The 20,961-nt window shown below is 38.1% G+C and overlaps 1 protein-coding gene across 17 annotated transcripts in view; it reads left to right on the forward strand.

The window, feature by feature from the left end:
* The window catches only part of AAK1 (AP2 associated kinase 1), a 175,449-nt gene that overhangs the window by 67,936 nt on the left and 86,552 nt on the right, over positions 1 to 20,961 (forward strand). For all 17 annotated transcript variants that reach the window (XM_081264720.1, XM_081264711.1, XM_081264721.1 and 14 more), the window contains one exon: positions 11,913 to 12,031. In XM_081264720.1, coding sequence (XP_081120846.1) covers positions 11,913 to 12,031 — 119 coding nt within the window. The remainder of the gene's footprint in view (positions 1 to 11,912; positions 12,032 to 20,961) is intronic.

A 20,961-nucleotide genomic window follows, 5' to 3' on the forward strand; every position in this document is an offset into this window, starting at 1 on the left:
ATTTCAATGAGATAGAAAGGGTTTATAACTTGATGGAGGTTTAAGTTACATGTGTGTATGAATTTATCAAAATTTATCCAATAATATACTGAATATCTGTACCTTTTACTGTAAATTTACTTCCTACCTTCAATATAAACCATGAACCCTACATAGTCATGGTTCTCTAGATTAACAGAACCAAGAAAATATATATTTATAATAAAGGGATTTATTAGATTGATTCACAGGATCATAGAACCTGGAAAGTTCCACAGTGGCCATCTTCAGCAAGCTGGAGAGCCAGAGAAGTCAAGAGTAGCCTCAGTCTAAGAAACTGGAAGCCTCAGAACTAGAGACCAGTGATGCAGCACCTATTCTAAGGCCTAAACCTGAGAGCACCCCAAGGGCCGTTCATTGGTTAAGCCAGAGTCCAAAGGCCAAAGAACATGGAGTTTGATATCCAACAACAATAGCAGCAGAAAACATCTGCCAGAGCAGGAAGAGTGAGAGCACCAGAATGAATGAGTATACCCCATCTTCTACTATTTCCCTGCCTTTGGTTCCCCAGCCTATTAGATGGTATTTAGGGCAGGCCTTTCCCAATCAGTTACTACTCACTGACCCACACACCAATATTCTTCATTGACACTCCTACAGACACATCCAGGCATTCCTCAAACCAGTAAAGGTGATACCTGAGATCTGAGCTGTAGGTCAGTGGTAGAATGTGTGCTCAGCTTGTGCAAGGCCCTGGATTTACTCCCCAGCATCAAATAGGAAGAAAAAGTTGACATACCAAATTAACAATCACAAACCCTGAACACTAAAATACATATGCTAAAGTATTTAGAGTGAAATGCATTGAGTCCCCACTGACTTGGAAATTCAACAAAAATGAGATGAGTTGATGTTTAGATAGATGGATGATAAATAGACCATTAAGCAAGTATAACACAAAGCTAAAAGTTGTGGACTATAGATAGTGGGCATATGGATATTTGTAGTACTATCTTTTTGACTTTACTGTGTATTCAAAAAATTTTATAAGATGGGTAAAAAATATGAAGGTTCTCATATACTGCTGTATTAAGGAATTTCGACTTTGGCTTGGGTGGACTTGTGAACACGTTTTTTAAAAAAAAAATTTATATTGTTGTTAATGAATGTTGTTATTCATTTATATGTAGTGCTCAGACTTGAACCCAGTGCCTCACACATGCTAGGCAAGCACTCTACCACTGAGCTACAACCTCAGCCCCATTTGTGAACACTTTTAAGAGGAATTATTAGATAGGAGTTTTTGAAGAGAAAGATGTGAGGCACAGAAACTTAGGACTCAGTTCTTTTGTAAGAAAGAGGAGGGCAGGAATGGAGTGGAAAGAATGGATTCTGGGTTGGGGGTAAAATGTTCAACATGTGGTGAAATCCACTTGAGTGATGAGTAAGCTAGGATGAGAGGAGATTGTGAGCTGTTGCCCTCTCCTGGGTAAAGGACCCTATCCTAGGGGCTGATGAATGAGGGTGACAGCATGGTCATGTCGCCTAAACCTCAGAGGAAAGGCCTTAACATGAAATGAAATTGGAATGCTCTGGAATTAACCATTTGGAGCTGAGACAATGTCAGCCTGGTTTTTGAAATGAGAGCTTATTTCCTCCCACAGCTAGGAGAGCTGGGACAGGATAGGATGACCTGGATAAAGTATTTGTATCTGGAGACCAGTTCTAATGAAACTCAAGTAGTTGAAGACTTTTATATCATGCACCTTTGATGCCAGTACGTATCCCATAATGAGATCAGCACACAAAAGTGCCCTTCCTGGAACAGAATGCAGTGCTCCTCTAACCTGATCTTAATACAGAAGCAATAAGTGGAAAACTAAGTAAGCTTTGAAGCATGAAGTTAGACTGAAATACTATGGAATTAACTGTTGGAAGCTGAGAGAATGTTAGTCAAAATTTTCTCTTTGCTGAACCCCCTTTTCTCCTTTGGAGACTGCACCAGTAACACAATAGAAATTGTGGTGGAAATGACTGGATCCAGAGCTTGGGGGTCTGCAGCATGGGGGCTGATGCATCTGGGCACTGACACAGTTCCCTTGGCAGACCTCAGCTACTCTGTTGGCACAGTACTTACTAGAAGATTACAGCAAGTATCTCAGGAGGTGAACATAGTTCCTTCCTGAGAAGCTCCTCATTCCTTCAGGTGACGCAGGTGTGGGATTGAACATGGGGCTGTGAGATTTCTTTTCCTTCTCAATTGAAGTGGGTTTTCATTTCTAGCTCAAGTGTTGTTTTTGAGAGAAGAAATCATGTGTAGGACAAGTGTTTGTTGTTGTGACAGCACAGAGAGCTGCACCATGAGCATATTGCCTGAGGATGAAGGTTTCAGGTGAATCCTCATGCTGCTCTTGATGTGCCTGGCTGGTCTGCACGGGGTTTTCAATGTGGAAGTGTACAGACTACTTTGTTACCGAGACAGTGTTCTATAAATGTATAGCCCTTTTAAGTCATACTGGATTCTAACTTTCTGCAAGAGTAGAACCATGTGGAGTTTTTAGTTGTTATCATTCTCACTTTGTTGTTTTGTTTTGGCATCCTTTATAGTACTAGGCAAACAAGTTGTGTAACAAAACACGTGGGTCTCTACTGTTGCAGCAGGCTCTGTGGTGGTGGGTGATAGAGATGCCATGGTGGATTAGTCATCGTCCCTGCCCTCGTGCAGTTTAAGTGTACAGGGAAAGGAAGCATTAAACCAGGAATTACCACAGAAGTATTTCATTATACTCAAGCTGTGTCCTGAAGGAAAAGTAAAGAATGCTGTGCGTAACAGGGACTCAATCAGATCAGAAGGGACTGGGGGTCAGGGGCAGTCGGGGAAGGTTTAGCCAAGAAATAGCATTTGACCTGAAACCTAAAGGATGATTTGTAGGATCAGGCCAAGAGTGGGGTGAAAGAGGCAAAGAGAGAAGTGCAGGCAGAGATTCCTTAGGCAGGTTGGACACAGCAACTATGAGAAGCAAGAAGGCTTGTGGGTGGAACAGTCAGGGGAGGAAGGCTTGGTGGAGTGGGAAGGAGGCTGGGGAGATTGCATCCCCTCAGGCCTCACAGGCCATGGACAGCATGGGAGGGGTGAGAAGCCACTGAGGAGTTTCGCCCAGCTGAGTGGTATTCAGTTTCTGTCTTCAGAAGATCTGTATGGCTGCAGTATGGAAAACAGAAAATGGCTCAGTTTGACTTGGGGAAGCTGTTCTGTGGATTTCAGTGAACAATGAACATGGTCCTACCAGTGTCTCACTGCTTCTTTCTACATTTGCCACATAGCTAACCCCAGGGCAACAGAGCAGTGAAGATGTAGTCAGGGAGCTCAGGGAAAGGCCCTCTTTAGGCTCAGTGTTTTCTGGTTCAGTAATTTACAAGCCTCTGATACGTGTGAACTAATTTGATTTCTTAAAATTCTTCCCTTTTGTTCTGGGCAAGCAGGTACCTTTCATGAGGGGGGAAAAATGACAGTTGGGAGAGGAATGCTTGCCAAACCCTTAAAGCGGACTCCCTGAGCTGGAGGAGATGTTCCTCAGTGGCTGCAGTCCTGAAGAAGAAGAACCAGTTGCTCTGTGTCCAGCCTGGGCTGTGGCCTTGACTGGGTTCTGTTGATGATTCTGTACCACTGCCAACATTCACCAAGCTCTGATTTTGTGCCCACAGCCCTACTGGAGAGAGGGAGCTGAGTGCCTCAAGTCACCCCCCATCTGGGTGTTCTTTCTGCCTAGGGAAAGGGCTGCTTTGACATGTTCCCCAGAAGGAGCTGGCACATGGTGCTTTTTAATTTGAGGCAAGTGATGTTAAAAAAACAAACTCTAAGACCCCACTAAAAGTCATTGTTGACACATGCTTCAGATTGACCTTTTCTCCTGTAAAAGCTTTGCTGTGCTCCTTGCCATCTGTTCTAGAGTTTTGAAAATTGTTTCTTCTGAAACTTTTGCCAAAGTTGCCATCAGTGTGAATAAATCCTGGATAGGTAGGTCAGCTTTTGGTCATCAACAATGCTGCACACAGGGCATCCAAGTTCTCACTATAGAGAAGGCTCTGTTACTAGATGGCAGTGCTAGGGAGGCCACTTAGTCTTTTCTCTGTGCTTCAGTCTCCCTGTTATTCTGGTGATGATGGTAATACAGGCTCTGAAAAGATTGAAGTAGGTCATCTAGTTCAGATCTGGCCTGAAGATAGGTTTTCCTTAGCCCAAACAGAGTTTAGGAGATTTAAAAAAAAAAAAAAATCTGTAACTTGGATTTACAGATCAAAAAATGTCACCTAAAAATTCAGCTTCTCTTGGAACCCAAATGACTTGGCATCCCTCAGTTCATGTGCCTCCTTGACAACAATCATCTAGCCTTGAGTGGCTGCCCCAGGAGTGGGGGCATGCACTTCTTGATTTGCCACGGTCCCCACCTCTCCCTGAGATCACCATGTCAGTGAGTGTGCCATCAGCCTCTCTTTGTACATTTTGTGTACACTTTGGGTTGTTTTCCTTCTATCTTGACTGTTAGAAATCTGGGCTTGTGGCTTGATCTCAAGAAGCTATTCAGATTTAGAACTTTATAAGTGAGGCCATCAGGCAGATACAAATGGGCTTTTGGGTAGGAAGGGTCTCCTAAGTGCTAGTGCTTTGCCTGTCTTTTAATTCTCCCACATGCTGTGAGGAATCTCTCAGCTGTTGGTGTCAGATAAGAGCAGCCTCAGGAACATGGTAGTATGCTAAATCAGGATTTGAGGCTAACCTGTTGGGCTTCAAAGAAATACTACATTGTGCATGTAGTGACAGAAAACCCTCCCTAGAAGCCACCTGGATGCATTTATACCCACGGTGGGCCATGAATGAGGGCTGTACGTGAATTCCTTGTCTTCATAAAATACTTTCACAGAACCACTGAATATTTGGGGGGTTCTTTTTTCTTCTCTAAAACAGAGTTGTTCCCCTCTTTTCCTAGCATCTTTTCCAGAATTACTATTAAACAGATAAAAGCAGAGCTTCTTTGTTTGAAGCTGAGAAGGAAGCTGTGTCTAGAGCCTGACCCTTAAGCAGAGCCGGTTTTTCCTCATGCAGCTGCTGTGGAGCCATCTGTACTCCTGGGCTTGGAGGAATCCTGTTGAAACACTTCTGATTCAGTCTTCATTTCTGCAGATGAGAAAATGGAAGCCAAAGAGACCCAGTAGCTTGTCCAGAATGGCCCTTTACTGTATATCAGCTGAGTAACTTCCACTCTATTTGAGTTTTCCATCTGATCCTTTAGAAAAGCTTCAGAAGACTGTTTTGTGTTCATTTTCTCTTCCTCAGGTAATTAAGAAAAAAGCATTCATTAAGTAAGCAGCTTCCATTGAGCTTAACCTTATTTTCAAAGATAAGCAGTTTGAGGGCCAGGAAAGTAGAAAACAGAGCAGAAAATGGGCCTGGATGGGAGTGTCCTCTGGCTCTGTTGGCTTGTGTCTCTGGGTCTCAGATAGGAGGGTGTCATTCTTGAGGTGTAGATAGGACTTATATTAGGAAGTGAGCTTTCCTTTTACCTGCAGGAAATATGTAGGTGGCAGTTTTTAGTGCCTAGAATCTAGGCCTGATTTTTAAAAATCCAGCAAAACCTCTTTGGCAGCAAATCTAGAAACCCTGTCTCAGCACCCTGATGGGCTTTTTTGTCTCGTGTTCCTGGTCTAATCATTCTCATTGTCTGCCCAGCTGTTTCCCATCACTACTCAGATAATCATGTTGGTGTCTTTCTTCTCTGTCTGCTCACCTTACCTCCCCCATCCGTCACTTTCTTTTGCCAAGTGGAACTCACTGGTATCCTTCTTCATTCAGAACCAGGCCTGGGCCTGGTACCATCCAGTGTGATTCAGTACTTGATAAAGAGCCAGGAGAGGTACTGCTTACTTCTTCCAAAGCCCTCTTGCCAATGTTGAATTATTTTTTTAAAATTTATCTTTAAAAAGTTTCAGTTGAAGATTATGATCTCTTATTGATGTCACAAATCAGAGATTTTAGAGATGACATAATCTCCCACACACACGGCCCAGGTAGCCAGATGGAGGTTGTAGTACATGGCCTGCTTACTTCACAGGTCTGTATTACAAAGATTGAAACAGGGCCATGCAGTACAGTCCCCACCTGTGTAGGACTGATAATTGTATTTTAAATTATCGCTCACCTTTTTCTCCCAGTGGAGGACAAGACAATTCTGTCTTCTTTGTTTATTTGAAAGGTAGAATTATCTCAGTAATTTCACTGGTGACTCCACAGTCCTATGCTTATTAAAGCCTTTTATCAGGAAAATTGTAGAAAGCAGCTGATCCTAGGAGTTTAGAATCTGTAGAGATCATGAAGGATCTATAGGGAAAGCAAATTAAAATCACAAATATCAATGCACACTAAGGTGAATGGCTAAAATGAAAAAAAAAAAACCCATAATACCAAGAGTTGATAAAGATATGGAGCAATCATGTGGCTCTTGGAAGTGTGAAATGGTACAGCCATGGTAGAGTACTATTAGGTAGTTTCTTGTAAAACTGAATGAACGCTTGCTGAATGACCCAACAGTTCTATCCTTGGGAGTTTACTTAAGACAAATGATTACCTATGTCCATAAAAAAGACTTCTGTACAAATGTTTAATTCATAATAACCAAAAGCTAGAAATAATTCAGATGTCCCTCAATGGATGAATAGGTAAATCAAACATGGAATATCTATACAACACAATAGTAGTTGGCATGAGAGAGAGAGAGAGAGAGAGAGAGAGAGAGAAAGTCCCAAACTGCTGATTACATGTAACAATAATGAGGATGAATTTCAGAAATATGCTGAATGAAAGTAGCCAAATACAAGAGTGTGCGTTATATGACTGTATTTATTCTAAGGCAAACAAAACCCTAGAGATGGAAAAAGTAGGGGTGAAGTTATATGTGATGATGTGGGGGAGGATGGGAGATTATCTGCAGAGGGGCATGAAGAACTGTTGACAGTGATAGATCACTTGTGTGATAATTATGAGGGTATAAAGTTGTGAAAACTCAAACTGTACTTAAAACAGATATATTGTGTTGTATGTAAAGTTAGCTTGAAAAGAATGAATACTCTAGTACGAATTCTACTACCAACTAGCTCTGTGTATTCTTGTGTAAAGAGCTTAGCTCTTTGCATCTTGTTCTTATTGGAAAAATGGAGACAGTAGGTCACTTACCTTCCTTATTCAGTTATTGTGAAAATATAAGTGAAATAATTCATTTTGAAATGCTTTTAAAATAGTCATGAGTGGAGGCGCTATTCCTTTTGAGTCAAGAAAGGCAAGAACTGTAATAACCAGTGATGAACTAATATGTATATTTTGGAGTTTATTTGCAAGTTATCTTTTAACTTTGTGGAATGTGGGCTGTGTCATTTCCTTTCTTTGTCAGTAAAATGAAGGGGTTAGACTAGATCAGAGGTAGAAATCCCAAGAAGCTCAGAATCTTAAAGCTTTTAAGATATATGGTTTGCTCATTTTTGTTTGTTTGTTTTAGCCTCTGCAGTGTTGGCCTTTCCAGCATTAATTTAAAACATGACTTGTTGCCAGTGTTTAAATCTGGAGGTTTCACATAAAATTTTGGGTTTCCAGCTTTTGCTTAGAAATTAATGTTGCTGACAAAACTGAGTCAACATTCTTACATGATAACAATTTGGAGTTGCATAGTAGCTATCCCTTTGTATGGGTCATGCTCATTAGTTTCCCATAGTATCCACCACACTCTGTTGCCTTTTCTGTTCTGTGTAGTATCGATTAAGAAAGTTAATTCATTATTGAATACTCACTATTTGTTAGGTATTATTCTAGGGTATGATGATCCAGAGGGGAACCAAACAGACAAAATGTTTAAACTCATAGTGAATTGTAAATATCCTACATTTCTGTAAAAAATTAAGGAGAGAAAGTTAGACCAAGCCTGCTATATATTTCAGGGAAAATGGTAGAAAGTATATTTCTTTGTGTAAGTAAAAATAAAATTCCTACATATTTACTAGGCAGAGTGTGTCTGTGTCAAAATTATCCTCCTTGCTTCACTTAGTAGATCAGATCCTTTCCTTCTGTGATTCATTAAATGCATGGATGAGGTTATCATAGTGTTTCACAGAATGCCAAAGGCAGAGAGACTGGCACAGGCCAGTAAGATTTCCTTACCTCTGCTTAAACCATCCTCTGTGCAGCTTTGGGTTTTTCTATTTAATCAAGATCTTGGGATGCAGCTGGGTCTGAAATAAGCACCTCTATTCAGTCATCTCTGTTGGCAGCCTCTTCTATAGTAGCTTGATTCTATCCAGGCTGAGAGTCAGTACCCTGATACATGTGGTGAACCTGGACCAAGAAGTAGCTTGTATGCTGTTGTCTCCCCTCTATCTTCTAAGCAAATAGTTTGCACCTCTATTTGGTCAACTACATGGTGTTAAGGGACTGGCATCTTAAGAGTGACAAATACTACTAAGCTTTTGATTTTGATCTCATGGTTTAAATCCTTCTCACTTACAAACAAACTACCCTTTTATAGGCACAAATGCTTAATAATGTGGTTCCATCTATATTAGGATTAGTAATTCTTTGCTTTGCTTTTATATTTATCATGGTCATAGGTTTCAAGACTCTGGACTGTCTTTTCTCAACAAGTTGTGCTTGCTGATTATATGGTAGCTGACCCATTTCACTCATTCTGGCTGGAAAGATCATCTTGCTACCTATGCTGTTCCCATCTGCTGCAGCACTGCTCCCATCTGGTGGCAACTATCTCAAATTGCAGCATCATCTACCTTCTAAAAACAGGTCCTTTAGTGGTTCCAGGCATCACACATTGAAATGCCTTTAAAATGTGTCATGTGTCATATATGGGTACTGGGTGGGGGAATATCCCATCAGCTCTTCAGACAAGAAAGGCAAGAACTAATATGTACATTTTGGAGTTAATTTACAAGTTCTCTTTAACTTCACAGAACATGGTCTGTGTCATTTCCATTAGCTATCAGTAAAATGAAGGGGTTAACCATGTCCAATAAAGAAATACCATTTCTACTTTTTATTCTGCAGCATTGTCAGAGGTCTCCTTAAAAGGATATTACATGTTTTTTTCTCTACCAAAGGTGAACTATAATGGTTTTTGGACAGTCAGGGGACTGATACTGCTGTAGGTTCTGCCTATAGCTTGCATTGAGACTCTTGAGCTTCACTCGGTTTCTCCACCCATATAGCAAAATTCTTGAACTTAATGCTATCCAAGAGTACTACTAGTAGAGAGTATGTAGTGTATGATATTTTAAAGTATCCAAAGTATCTGTCAAGTGAATACCCACTTGGACTATGTACAAAACAATTATGAATATAAGTAGAAATTTTATAATTTATACTACCACTTTCCCTAGTTCTAATATGCATCAGGGTCTGGGGACAGTGGGACATACCTGTAACCCTAGATACTTGGCAGGCTGAGGCAGTAGGGTCATAAGTTTGAGGCCAGCTAGGGCACCTTAGCAAGACCCTGTCTCAAAATGAAAAAAGGCTGGGGATGCAGTGATAGAGTACATATGAGGCCCTGGGTCCAATCCCCAATATCACTGGTAGAAAAGAAAAAAAATAAAGTATATACATCCATGGTTTTAATAATTTTGGGGAGAGAAAAAGAAGATAAATACTGCTGCATTAAAATTACATATTTATTACAAGACAAATTCTGATACCCTAAAAATTAAAATATAAATATTATGCATCTTAGAATTTAGGAATTTGGGGGCTGAGGTTATGGCTCAGTGGTAGAACACTTGCCTAGCATGTGTGAGGCACTGGGTTCTATTGCCAGCACTGCATATAATAAACAAATACTCAAAATTCTAGAATTAAAATTGATAATGAGTAATGTATGATAAGAAGATGGGAAGTGGTATTGAGATATCAGGATTAGAGACATAGTGTTTAAAATTAAAGACTGGATGATAAAATTTCATGTTTATCTGAATGTTAAAGAAGGTAGTGGCAGCAAGTATACAAAAGTACAGGTTCTGGTAGATTGCTACCATAATGCACATTTAGAACCTCTAATTTCATTAAAAACGTTCTTTCACAGAATTATGTGTGTGTTTTATGAAAACACAAAACAGTGCTTCTGAGTAAGACTTTTTTTGGTTGCGAGGAATAGAATCCTACTCAAGTTAATTTGAAAAAGTGTAATTACTATAAAGATAAAATAGGAAATGCTATAGGCATTAATAGACAGGTACTGAAGGGCCATTGAGCCTCAGAGGAATTAGAATGGCACCTGAGACTTATTTCTGTAGAATAGCTATTTATTGATCTACAACAAATTTGCAGGTGATTGCTAGCCCCAACACCCAGCTCCACTGAGCTGCATCCTCAGTACATCATAACCTCAGCCAGGTTCCCATACTGATGAGTTTTCTCTGGGTTCACACTACCAAATTAGTGACTGGCTCTGTACAAAGAATAGCCTAGTGATTTTTTTTTTTTTTCTGCCAAGAGTAAATGGACAACATATGCAAGCTAAATGATGAAGGTATTCAAGCAGGCAAATGGATGCAGTGTTCAGTATAACTGCTGCTCATTCCAAAGCCTTTGATTTTGATAGTCTTGCCATACCTTGTCTAGATAATTCTCTTAATAAGGGCATAGAACACCTCATGTTGCTTTGGGAGTGAGGTTGAGGTTAGGAGTTCTAAGAATTTGTGGAACTTTACACTCTAAGAAATTTAGAGCATTTGGAAATTCCTGTTAGAGTTATATAAATTTCTGTTAATGAACCGGAAACTGTCTTTTAGAGAAGGGTTAGTGCAGATGTTAAAAAAGTCTTCCCAATAATTGAGTCCTAATGTCTGCTATTAGAATATCACTCTTATACCTGTATCTTGGATCTTCTAAATTACCCATAAATTAGGGAGGGCAGAAGGAATCCTCAAGGTCTACTGTTAGATTTGAATTAGGGATGGAGTGAGGAAAAGTGAGAAGAAATTGAAATTTCTTGAAATAAATCAACAGCTGTGTGTGTGTGTGTGTGTGTGTGTGTGTATAGTATGGGGGATTGAACCCAGGGGTGCTCTACCACTGAGCTACATCCTCAGCTCTTTTTTAATTTTTAATTTTGAGACAGGGTCTCACTAAGTTGCAGAGGTTGGCCTCTGACTTGTGATTCTCTTGCTGCAGCCTTGTGAGTTGCTGGGATTATAGGCTTGTGCCACTATGCTCAGCTCACTTGACAACTCTTTTTTTAAAATATCTTTATTAGTTATTGATGGACCTTTGTTTATTTATTTGCTTATATGTAGTGATGAGAATTGAACCCAGTGTCTCATATGCTATGCAAGTGCTCTACCACTGAGCCACAATCCCAGCCCAACAACTCTTTTTAATAGCAATTATTGAAATAACTTTCTAGCCTTTCTGAGAGGGAAAGAGTACTGGACTTACATGTAAAAAATAAATCTTGATTTGAATCAAATCTCTTTGAGCCTTTGTTTTCATAGGAAAAAATAACATCTAGCCTCAGGATTGTGGTAAGAATTAAAAGAGTATCAGAAAGCTTAGGATGGAGGTTAGAATGTAGTTAGGTCTTTTTTCTTCCTCTGTGTACTCATCGGTTATTTGTAGGCTCTTTGAAAGATAATTACTTTTCTTCCTTGATCCCTAGATACATGTTAGGAACATTTCTTGCTCCTGAGTCCCACAGATAATATTTCTTGAGTTCTAAGCATCTAATACCTCATGGCAAATACCCTTTTAGGCCAGGCCAACCTAAAGAACTGACTGATGGTGGCATTGGTACCATTAATGATAGCAGTACCAACTTCCAGCCAAATAGTCATCTGAATGGCTCTTTGAATATGACTCAAAAGAGCTTATATGTGTATTTCTCTCGCAGGTGGATTTGCTATCGTGTTTCTGGTGAGGACAAGCAATGGGATGAAATGTGCCTTGAAACGCATGTTTGTCAACAATGAGCATGATCTCCAGGTGTGCAAGAGGGAAATCCAGATAATGGTAAGGCTGCCCCTTGGACCTGGGACTGCTGGCTTAAAATGGGGGGTAGAGACTGTGTCCTCTTATAAGAAAGCCACGGGGGTGTGTTCCCTTTTCTGAGATGGCAGAGGCCTCTGGACAAGTGGGAGTGAAGAGCCAGGAGATACAGAACCCTGTTCCTGCCTTGGTCATCTCAGCTGGAATTTGAGGAGAAATGAGCATATTAGAGAACTGAACAATTTTTAGATCAGAGAAGTAGTTTGGGGCCCTGGGAAAAGCTTATTTAATAAACCTGTTTCCCAGAAATCATTTGTGGCATACAACCCGGAAACCCTGACTTTCCAGTGAGCCTCCTCTTCTAGTCTTGTCCTTTTATCAGTTAGCAATCCCCAATCTGGGCTCCTCAACACTCCATGAACGTATCCTTATACAACTTTACATTTTGCACATGTATTTATTTCTACCTGGAATGCTTGTAAGGTAGAAACCTTACAAATATGATTCCATTTGTAAAAGTCCAAGAACAGTCCAAATTGATCTATGGTGCTAGAAATAAATTTGACTAGGAAGTGGCATATGAAAATTTTCTAGGTCATGCAAATCTGTTGTTTAGGTAGTAGTCACACAGGGGTATATAAATATTAGAACTCAACTGAATATATTAAGATCTGCAATTTATCATTAATAATTCCTCAGTTTTAAAAAAGCATACTAACTTTTCGAGATTCAGATTAATATTCTGTTTAGAGAAAAAGTCTCTATTTCCCTATGTGCTTCTGGATGAAATAATATGATGTCTTGAAAACAATCAGTTGGTTTGAAAGAAAACAAGATTGATTGGTCATGAGTTGATGATCAAAGCAGAGTGATGGCTGCAGGAGTAGGTTAGAGTAGTCTCTTTCTTTTACCTTGGTTTGACATTGTGCTTAATAAAAAAAAAACCTTTAAATATGTAGTCTGTTTTTCCTTTGTTTTCCACAGTACTTTTGTTTATACTAATTATATTGCTTAACCTGTTATGTTTTAAGTCATTCTGCTATCAGAAAGTAATTACTTAAAATCAGAAACTTTATACTCCCACACACTGCTTGACATAGAATAAATGTCTTAATAAATTTTAGAAGTGAATATATAAATAATGGTAAGAGCAGATGCATATGTTCACCCAGAGATGATTCCTTTGTATCCTGAATCTTAATATTTTTGTAAAGAGTTTCAAAAACTGCATGGGGCTGTTAGTGTGTACATTCCACCAGGCTTTGCTTGCCTTTGTCCACCCCTTGTGGGTTCACTCGCCCAGTGGCAGCTTAGAGTAACTAGTTGGACTGCAGTTGGGCTGCTTACAGAACTCAGGATTTTAGAGAGCTGGGCACTACTTTGGATTTTAGAAAGCTGAAACTATTTGGGAAGGAACTGCCACCATTGCAGACCAAGCCACCCACCCACTGAGGCTCTAGACCATGTGGATACATGGATCTGTCTGCAAGGTGCCAATTTCCTTCTAGTTCCCTGTCGTGCAGCTTCAAGTTACCATTCCTATATTCTCCTTGTTCCTCATCCTCCCCTTACTTGCAGTATGCTTGCTCAGTGCTCACCCACTTTCTTTGCTTTGCTGTTTTCTTCTGCTTAGGATGCTCTTCTCATTCATTTACTTGTATTAGAAAAGCAATCACATTCTCCCATCATTTAGGAACATGTTTGAGGACTTACTCTATACTGGCCAGGCATTCTAGAGGAGGAACTAAGAAGCACAGGCCCACAAGTACCCACAAATTAATGGACCTGACCTGATTAGGAATTAATTTACATGGGTTCAGGTTCAGGCCCAGTCATACATTGGCTGTTAGAGTTTTGTTTTTAGTTCAGTTTATATTTTTCAAAAGCTTACATAGTCAATTAGTTGAACTGAGATTATAAAAGAAAAAAAAATCAAGTAGTCCCTATAAAATCCTCATAGGACATTTTAGGGTTCCAGAGGTAACCATAATAGTTGAGTCTTTTGATGTATTTTAGAATAACATGCTACTATTGCTTTTCCCTCCATTTTATCACCTGTGGGAAGTAAAAATTTAGCTCTCTTTCATCCCCTATATAGCCCTCTCCCTAAATACATTATTTTCATGCCCCTTTCTTTCAAAATACCAGTAAATTTTAGCAGTATGTTGGTATGTTAGTATTAGTTTTTACATTATTATATAAGAAAAACTATTCCTGCTTAATCTTCTAGTAGACTATGATTACCAAACCTTTCCCATTTAACTTTTTTTTACCAGAATTAATAATTATCTTATTTTTCCTCTTTTGATCTCAGTTTTCTCTTTACTTTTGACAGTGTAAAAATAAAACTTCCTAAGTTATGTAAATCACTTTTTGAGTATTTAGATATATTTAATATTATATCTGTTTTTAATCATTTGAAGATTTCTCTCCCAGTCTTCTGACTTGATGGAGTCAGGACTGGCTACCTTATCTTGAAATCTCCTAGGCATTCCCTTTGCCTTCTTTTTTTCCTCTTTTGCTTTACTTTCTCATGTTGGTAGAGCTGGTCCTCCAGTAGCTTCTTGATAATGGATTGTACTTTTGGTATCAAGTCTAAGAAATCTTTGCCTAGCTCTCAATTCTGATAATTTCTCCTATTTTTTTTAATAAAACTTTTATAGTTTACATTTTACATTTAAGTCCATGATCTATTTTGAGTTCACTTTTATATAAGGTGTGAAATTTTGGTTGAGGGTATTTTTAAATTTTTTTATTTTTGCTTATGGATGTCTGGTTGTTCTAGCACCATTTGTTGAAGAGGTCATATTTCCTCTATTATTATTCATTAAAAATTAGCTCAACTTAGTTGAAAGCATCTATTTTTAGACCCTTCTCTATTCTGTTCCATTTGAGCTGTTTATCTCTGTACCAATACCACACAACCTTGATTACTGTAGTGTATAATAAGTCTTGAAATCATACTAAGTTCTCTTATTTCCCCCCCAATATTGTTTTACCTGTTCTAGTTCATTTCACCTTTTGTATAAATTTTAGAACAATCTGATTCAGAATATTTATGTCTATAAAAGGTATTGCTGGAATTTTGATAGGAATTACATTAAACCTGCATTTCAGTTTAGCAAAACCTGACGTCTTTTCTATGTTTAGTCTTCCAATAAATGAACATAGTAAGTCTCTTCATTTATTTATATCTTTGGTTTCTTTCATTATCATTGTGTAGTTTTTCAGTACACAAGTCTTGACTGGGGATATACCTGGGAGTATAGTGGCATTTGGCTTGCCTAGTATTCTTGGGGTCCTGGGTTGAATTCTCAGTACCAAAAAAAAAAAAAAGAAGAGCACAAGTCTAACACATGTTTTTAGAATCATATCAAGTTGTTTAGTTTTGGTGATTATAAATTATTGTTATTATGTTTTTATGGTGCAGGCGATTAAACCAGGGCCTCACTCATGCATACTACATTGCACCTCCACTAAGCTCCACCCCAGCCCCATGTGTTTAGTGCCAATAGGTAAAAATTAACTTTTGTATATTTATCTTATATCTTGACACTTTTCTATACTTGCTTACTGGTTCTGTCATTTTGTGGATTCCTTAATGTTTTCTACAAGTGATTTTATATCATTCTTTTTGATTTGTATCTCTCATGTTTCCTTTTCTAGCCTTAGTTGCCCTGACTAGAACTTGCTGTACTGTGTTGAATAAGAATGACGGGTGAACATCCTTTATTTATTCCCAATCTTAGAAGGAACACAGTCTTTTATTATTAAGTGTAAGGTTAGCTTGAGTATTTTGTACATTTAAAAGATTCAATTTGAGGACATTTCCCCTGTATTCCCATTTTTCTAAGAGTTGGGATTATGAGTAGGTATTGAATTTTTTAAGATGTTTTTTCTTCATTGATTGATGTGATCATGTGATTTTTTTTTTTAATCTTTAGCATGTTAAAGAAAAGCAGATTGACCTTTCAAATATTGAACCAGTGTTGTATCCCTCTAATAATCCATTTGGTCATGGTATATGTTTTTATCTATTGTTACACTCTCTTTTGCTTGTATTGGATAGGAATGTTTACATCTATATTTATGAGAGAAAATGGTTTGTATTTTTTAAAAAACTTTTCCCCCCTAGTTTTGGTTTTGGGATAATAATGACTACATACTATAAATTGGGGACTGTTTTCTTCTCTTCTGTGTTCTGGAAGAGATTGCATAGAATTGGTGTTGATTCTTCATTAAAGCATCTGGTAGAATTCTCTAGTGAAACCATTGGAGCTTGTAGATTTTTATATTGGGAGTTTCAAAATAAAAGTTTAGTTTCCTTAATTGTTATGAGACTCTTTGGATTGTTTGTTTTATATTAAATGAGTTGTCATATTTTCTGTTTAAGGAATTGGTCCATTCGTTTAAGTGATTACATTCATGCTACTATAGCTTTTTTGTTTTGTTGTGTTTCAGTTTTCCAACAATTTTAATTTGAAGCCCTGTGATTTTAACCTCTCTAGGGTCAGACTTCTCCCTGATCAAAGCCACATCTCTAGCCCTGCTTTCTTAGCAATTCTAAGAATTATGAAGGGAATTAAAAGGTATAATATGTTTTCTAATATGCTAAGTCTTGTGTTTTAGTAATCAAAAAAGCAGATTCCTCTCTTTACTTACAGTGGAGTAAGGAAGGGCATATGGCACCTAAATGCAAAGAGAACCATCAGTGGTTTCACCAGAGTGGTTTTACGTTTTAGTCTGATAAATGCTGTCTACCATTTACTAGAGTCTTGAATGTGTCCTTTGATACATCTGGATGTATGCTCTGATAGAACCAAAGGGATTCTGACTTATGATGGACTGTTGGAGGTGTGACTTTTGATCTATTTGCCTGAAGGAAAAGATTGACAGGAAAGATCTAAAGCTCAGAATGTGTTAAGCACTGTTCTGTGTTTATATCTCCTGCCCAGATGGATTACATCCTCATTGAGTTTCATAATGAGGACTCTGAGCTGACACTGGTGATGTTGAAGACTTTCCTCTAATAGAGAAGCAATCAGATAATTCAGGGCAGGCACATGTTTTCATATTTCCAAACAGGAGGAGGGTAGATTCTGTGCAGCCAGGAACTCAGGATTGATATGAAACAAGATCCCTTTAAAAGATGCTTTGATGCTATCTTTAATGTAAGAAAGTTGTGTTGTGTGTATTTACTTGATACATATTGTTCAAATTTGCCTGAAAAAAAGAAAACATTGGAAGGATGAGGGAGAGAATGAAAATGATTCCCTCTCAGGGATGGAGACAGGAGTAGGAAATAGGAGATAATTGTCTAATACTTTGTACTATTTGAATGTTAATATAGCACCCATTGATCAAAATTGAATTTTAATCTGTATTGTAGTCACTTGGATGAGTAAACAGGGATCCAGAGAACCTTTAGGTTCAGTAAGTGCAGCCATGTCACATCTGTGTTGCCTTCTTTTGGGGAAGTTTTGGGTTAGGGAGCTTAGGGAGATATAGTCAATCCCACTGCTGTGGCTTTTGGCCAGTTGTTGAAAGGGACATTCACCAGAGTTCTGTGAGCAAGATGGAACATCTATACCGGCCACTAATACAGTTAGGTATAAAAGCTACTGGTCATGGGGATTTCGATTAATGGTTTAATATTGATCTGGAGGAAACTTTCTAAGAAAAAAGCACAGTACCTTTCCATTAATTTTATGTAATTTTACATGTGATGAATAATTTGGTTAAAGAAATAAAAGACATACTTATCAATTATGTACCTAATATAAGGTTGGAAGATAACACCTACCTTGAGTGATAAAGTGATCCTTACAAATTGGAGCAGTGGACTGATAATAATGAGAAGAAATAACAAGGTGAGGTCATATACTTAGATTTTTATTTTAATCAACTTTACAAGCATTGTTCAGGGGAGGCAGAGATTAAACACAGCATGAATGGAAAAAGACTTAGGTATTAAGTGGTCACTTAACTCAATTTGAATGTATAGTGTGATGTGGCTCCCAAAAGAAAAGAAGAATGTAATTTTAGCTACATTAATAGAATTATAGGAGGTAGTAGTGCTGGTTTACTCTGCATGACTCAGACCAGGCCTGGAGTATTGCATTTATTGCCTGGAATCATTCTTCTCCCCACCCCCGGTAGTGCTGGGGATTGAACTCAGTGGCCTGTGCATATGAGGCAAGCACTCTACCAACTGAGCTATATCCTCAGTACCTCCTGGAGCTATTCTTATAAAAGAAATTATAGCAAAGCAAAGAACATAAAGGTGGGAGCAGCCAAAATGATCTTAAAAATCATGTCAAAGAAAATGAGAATGTTCAACATAGAGATGAGATGACAGTCTAAATAATACTATTTCACCTATTTATGAAGTGAAAAATAGACTCAATAATTTTGCTCTAGAGAATACTGATTTATAAGATCAGGAGGTAGAGGTTCTGCTGGATATGAGGAAGACTTGTCCAGTGGTGAGGACTGTGTGGATGGGAGGCCTAAGGAAACGGCATTATTCCAAGAAAACTACTTATCAAAGTATATATTGTGGATTCACATATGGGCTGCCCCGTTGCTGTAGATCAGTTGTACTCACAATATTTTTTCTTTTGTTTATTTCCCCTGTGTGTTTACCTTTTAAAAAATTTATTTATTCTCAGCTTGCCATGCTATTTATTGAGCTAAACTGAGTGCAGTGGTGTACACCTATAATCCCAGCAACTCCGCAAGCTGAGACAAGAGGATAGCAAGTTTGAGTCCAGCCTCAGCAACTTAAGGAGATCCTTTCTCAAAATAAAGATAACGGTCGGGGGTTGTGGCTCAGTGGTAGAGTGCTTGCCTAGCATGCTTGAGGCACTGAGTTTGATCCTCAGTACCACATAAATGTAAAATAAAGATATTGTGTCCATTTAAAACTAAAAAGTAAATATTAAAATAAATAAATAAAAAGAACTGGGGTTGTAGCTCAGTGGTAAAGGGCTCCAGGGTTCAATCTTCAGAACCAAAAAATAAGTAAAAAGAGATAAAATTCAAATTCTATGAAAATTAACTCCTTTAAAGCATATGGCTCAATGATTATTAGTATATTCATAAGATTATGCAATCTTCAGCTTTAATTGCAGAACACTTTTGTTAATCACTCCAAAAGGGACCCCCTTACTTATTAGTAGTGACTCCCCTTATTCCCTTTTCCTGCCCCTGGTGACTGCTAATTTACTCTCAGTTGCATATTGTGGGCATTTCATGTAAATGGACTCGTTCAGTATGTAACCTCATATATCAGACTTCTTTTACTTACCATAATGTTTTTAAAATCCATTCATGTTGTAACATGCGCCAGTACTTCATTCCTTTTTATAGTTATGTGGTATTCCACTGTATAAATGTACAATGTTTTATTTATCTGGTCATCAGTTGGTGGACATTTGTTTTCACTTTTTGGCTATTTTGCATAATGGTGCCGTGAACATTTGTGTATGAATTTTTGTGTGAACATAATGTTCTCATTTTTATGAGTATATACAGAGGAGTGAAATTGCTAAGTCATATCATAACTACTTTTTGAGGGACTGCCAGATTGTTTTGGCAGCTGTACCATTTTATTTTATATTTCTACCATCAATATCTGAAGGTTATAATCTCCACATCCTTATCAACATTTTTTTTCCTAGTTATGTTTTTGATTATAGCCTTCCTCCTAGTTGGTGTGAAGTGATACCTCACTGTAGTTTTAATTTACACTTATAATGATTGATGATGTTGAGTATTTTTTCATGTGTTTGACATTTTTGTGTATGTTCTTTGGAAAGGTATCGATTTGGATCCTTTGCCAATTTTTACATGGTGTTGTCTTTTTGTGGTTAAGTTGTAACAATTCTTTAAATACTCTGGATGCTAAATCCTTATCAGATGTATGATTTAATCTTTCATCCATTCTAAGTTTTGTCTTTGACTTTCTTAGAATTGTTTGAAACACATAAGTTGTTAATTTTAATGAAGTGCAGTTTTTCTGCCTTCTCCTTATGATTTAGGTGTCATATCCAAAACCCCATTACCTAACTTTACCACAAGGAATCATCAACATTTTCTGTGAGGAATTTTTAGTCTGTTGATCTATTTTGAGTTGATTTTTGTAAGTGGTATGAGTAGGGATCCAGAATCATTCTTTTGCATATGATATGCATCACTTGTTGAAGCACCACTTTTTGAGAAGACCATTCTTTGCCCAGTGAGTTGATTTGGCACATGTGTCAAAAATCAGTTATATATAAATTTATGGTTGCTACTTAGAGGATCTTGTGCCAGCATATAAATCAATGAACTGTTTGTTTTCCTCATAGGTAAAAACTTACTAGGAAGAAAAATTATCTTAGTGATTTGATTGATTTATGTCCTGGAGCAAGCTATTTTTCTCCTTATAGACTGGTAACCATATAAACAAGCAAATATTTGTCCACTACACTAGATATTGCTTTATTAAGTACCACTGACCAGGAACAGAAGTATAAACCTATTATAAACTTAGAACTTCGGGTCTTATCCAGGGCCACTAGATTAGAAGCTGCTTTTTATCAGGATCTCTTGGTGATTTATATCTATTTAAACTTTGTGTTATTTTTCTCTTAATGTGAAAAAAATACCTGAGAAATAATGATAAAGGAGGACAAACTTATTTTACTTCATGGTTTCAGAGGTTTTGGTCCGTAGTCACTTGACTCCATTGTTTTTGGGTCTATAGTGAGGCAGAACATCATGGCAGGCAGGGTATGGTGGAAAAGAGCTGCTCACTTCATGGCCACCAGGAAGTAGAGAAGGAGGGGCACAAGATATACCCTTTCAGGAAAGGCTCCCAGTGACTTGCTTCCTCCAACTAGGCCCACCCCATAAAGCTTCCACCATCTCCTAATAGCATCACCAGCTGGGGACCAAGTTTTCAACCCATG

This window comes from Spermophilus citellus (assembly GCF_964194105.1).
Source record: "Spermophilus citellus genome assembly, chromosome: 13".
Classification (NCBI taxonomy): domain Eukaryota; kingdom Metazoa; phylum Chordata; class Mammalia; order Rodentia; family Sciuridae; genus Spermophilus; species Spermophilus citellus.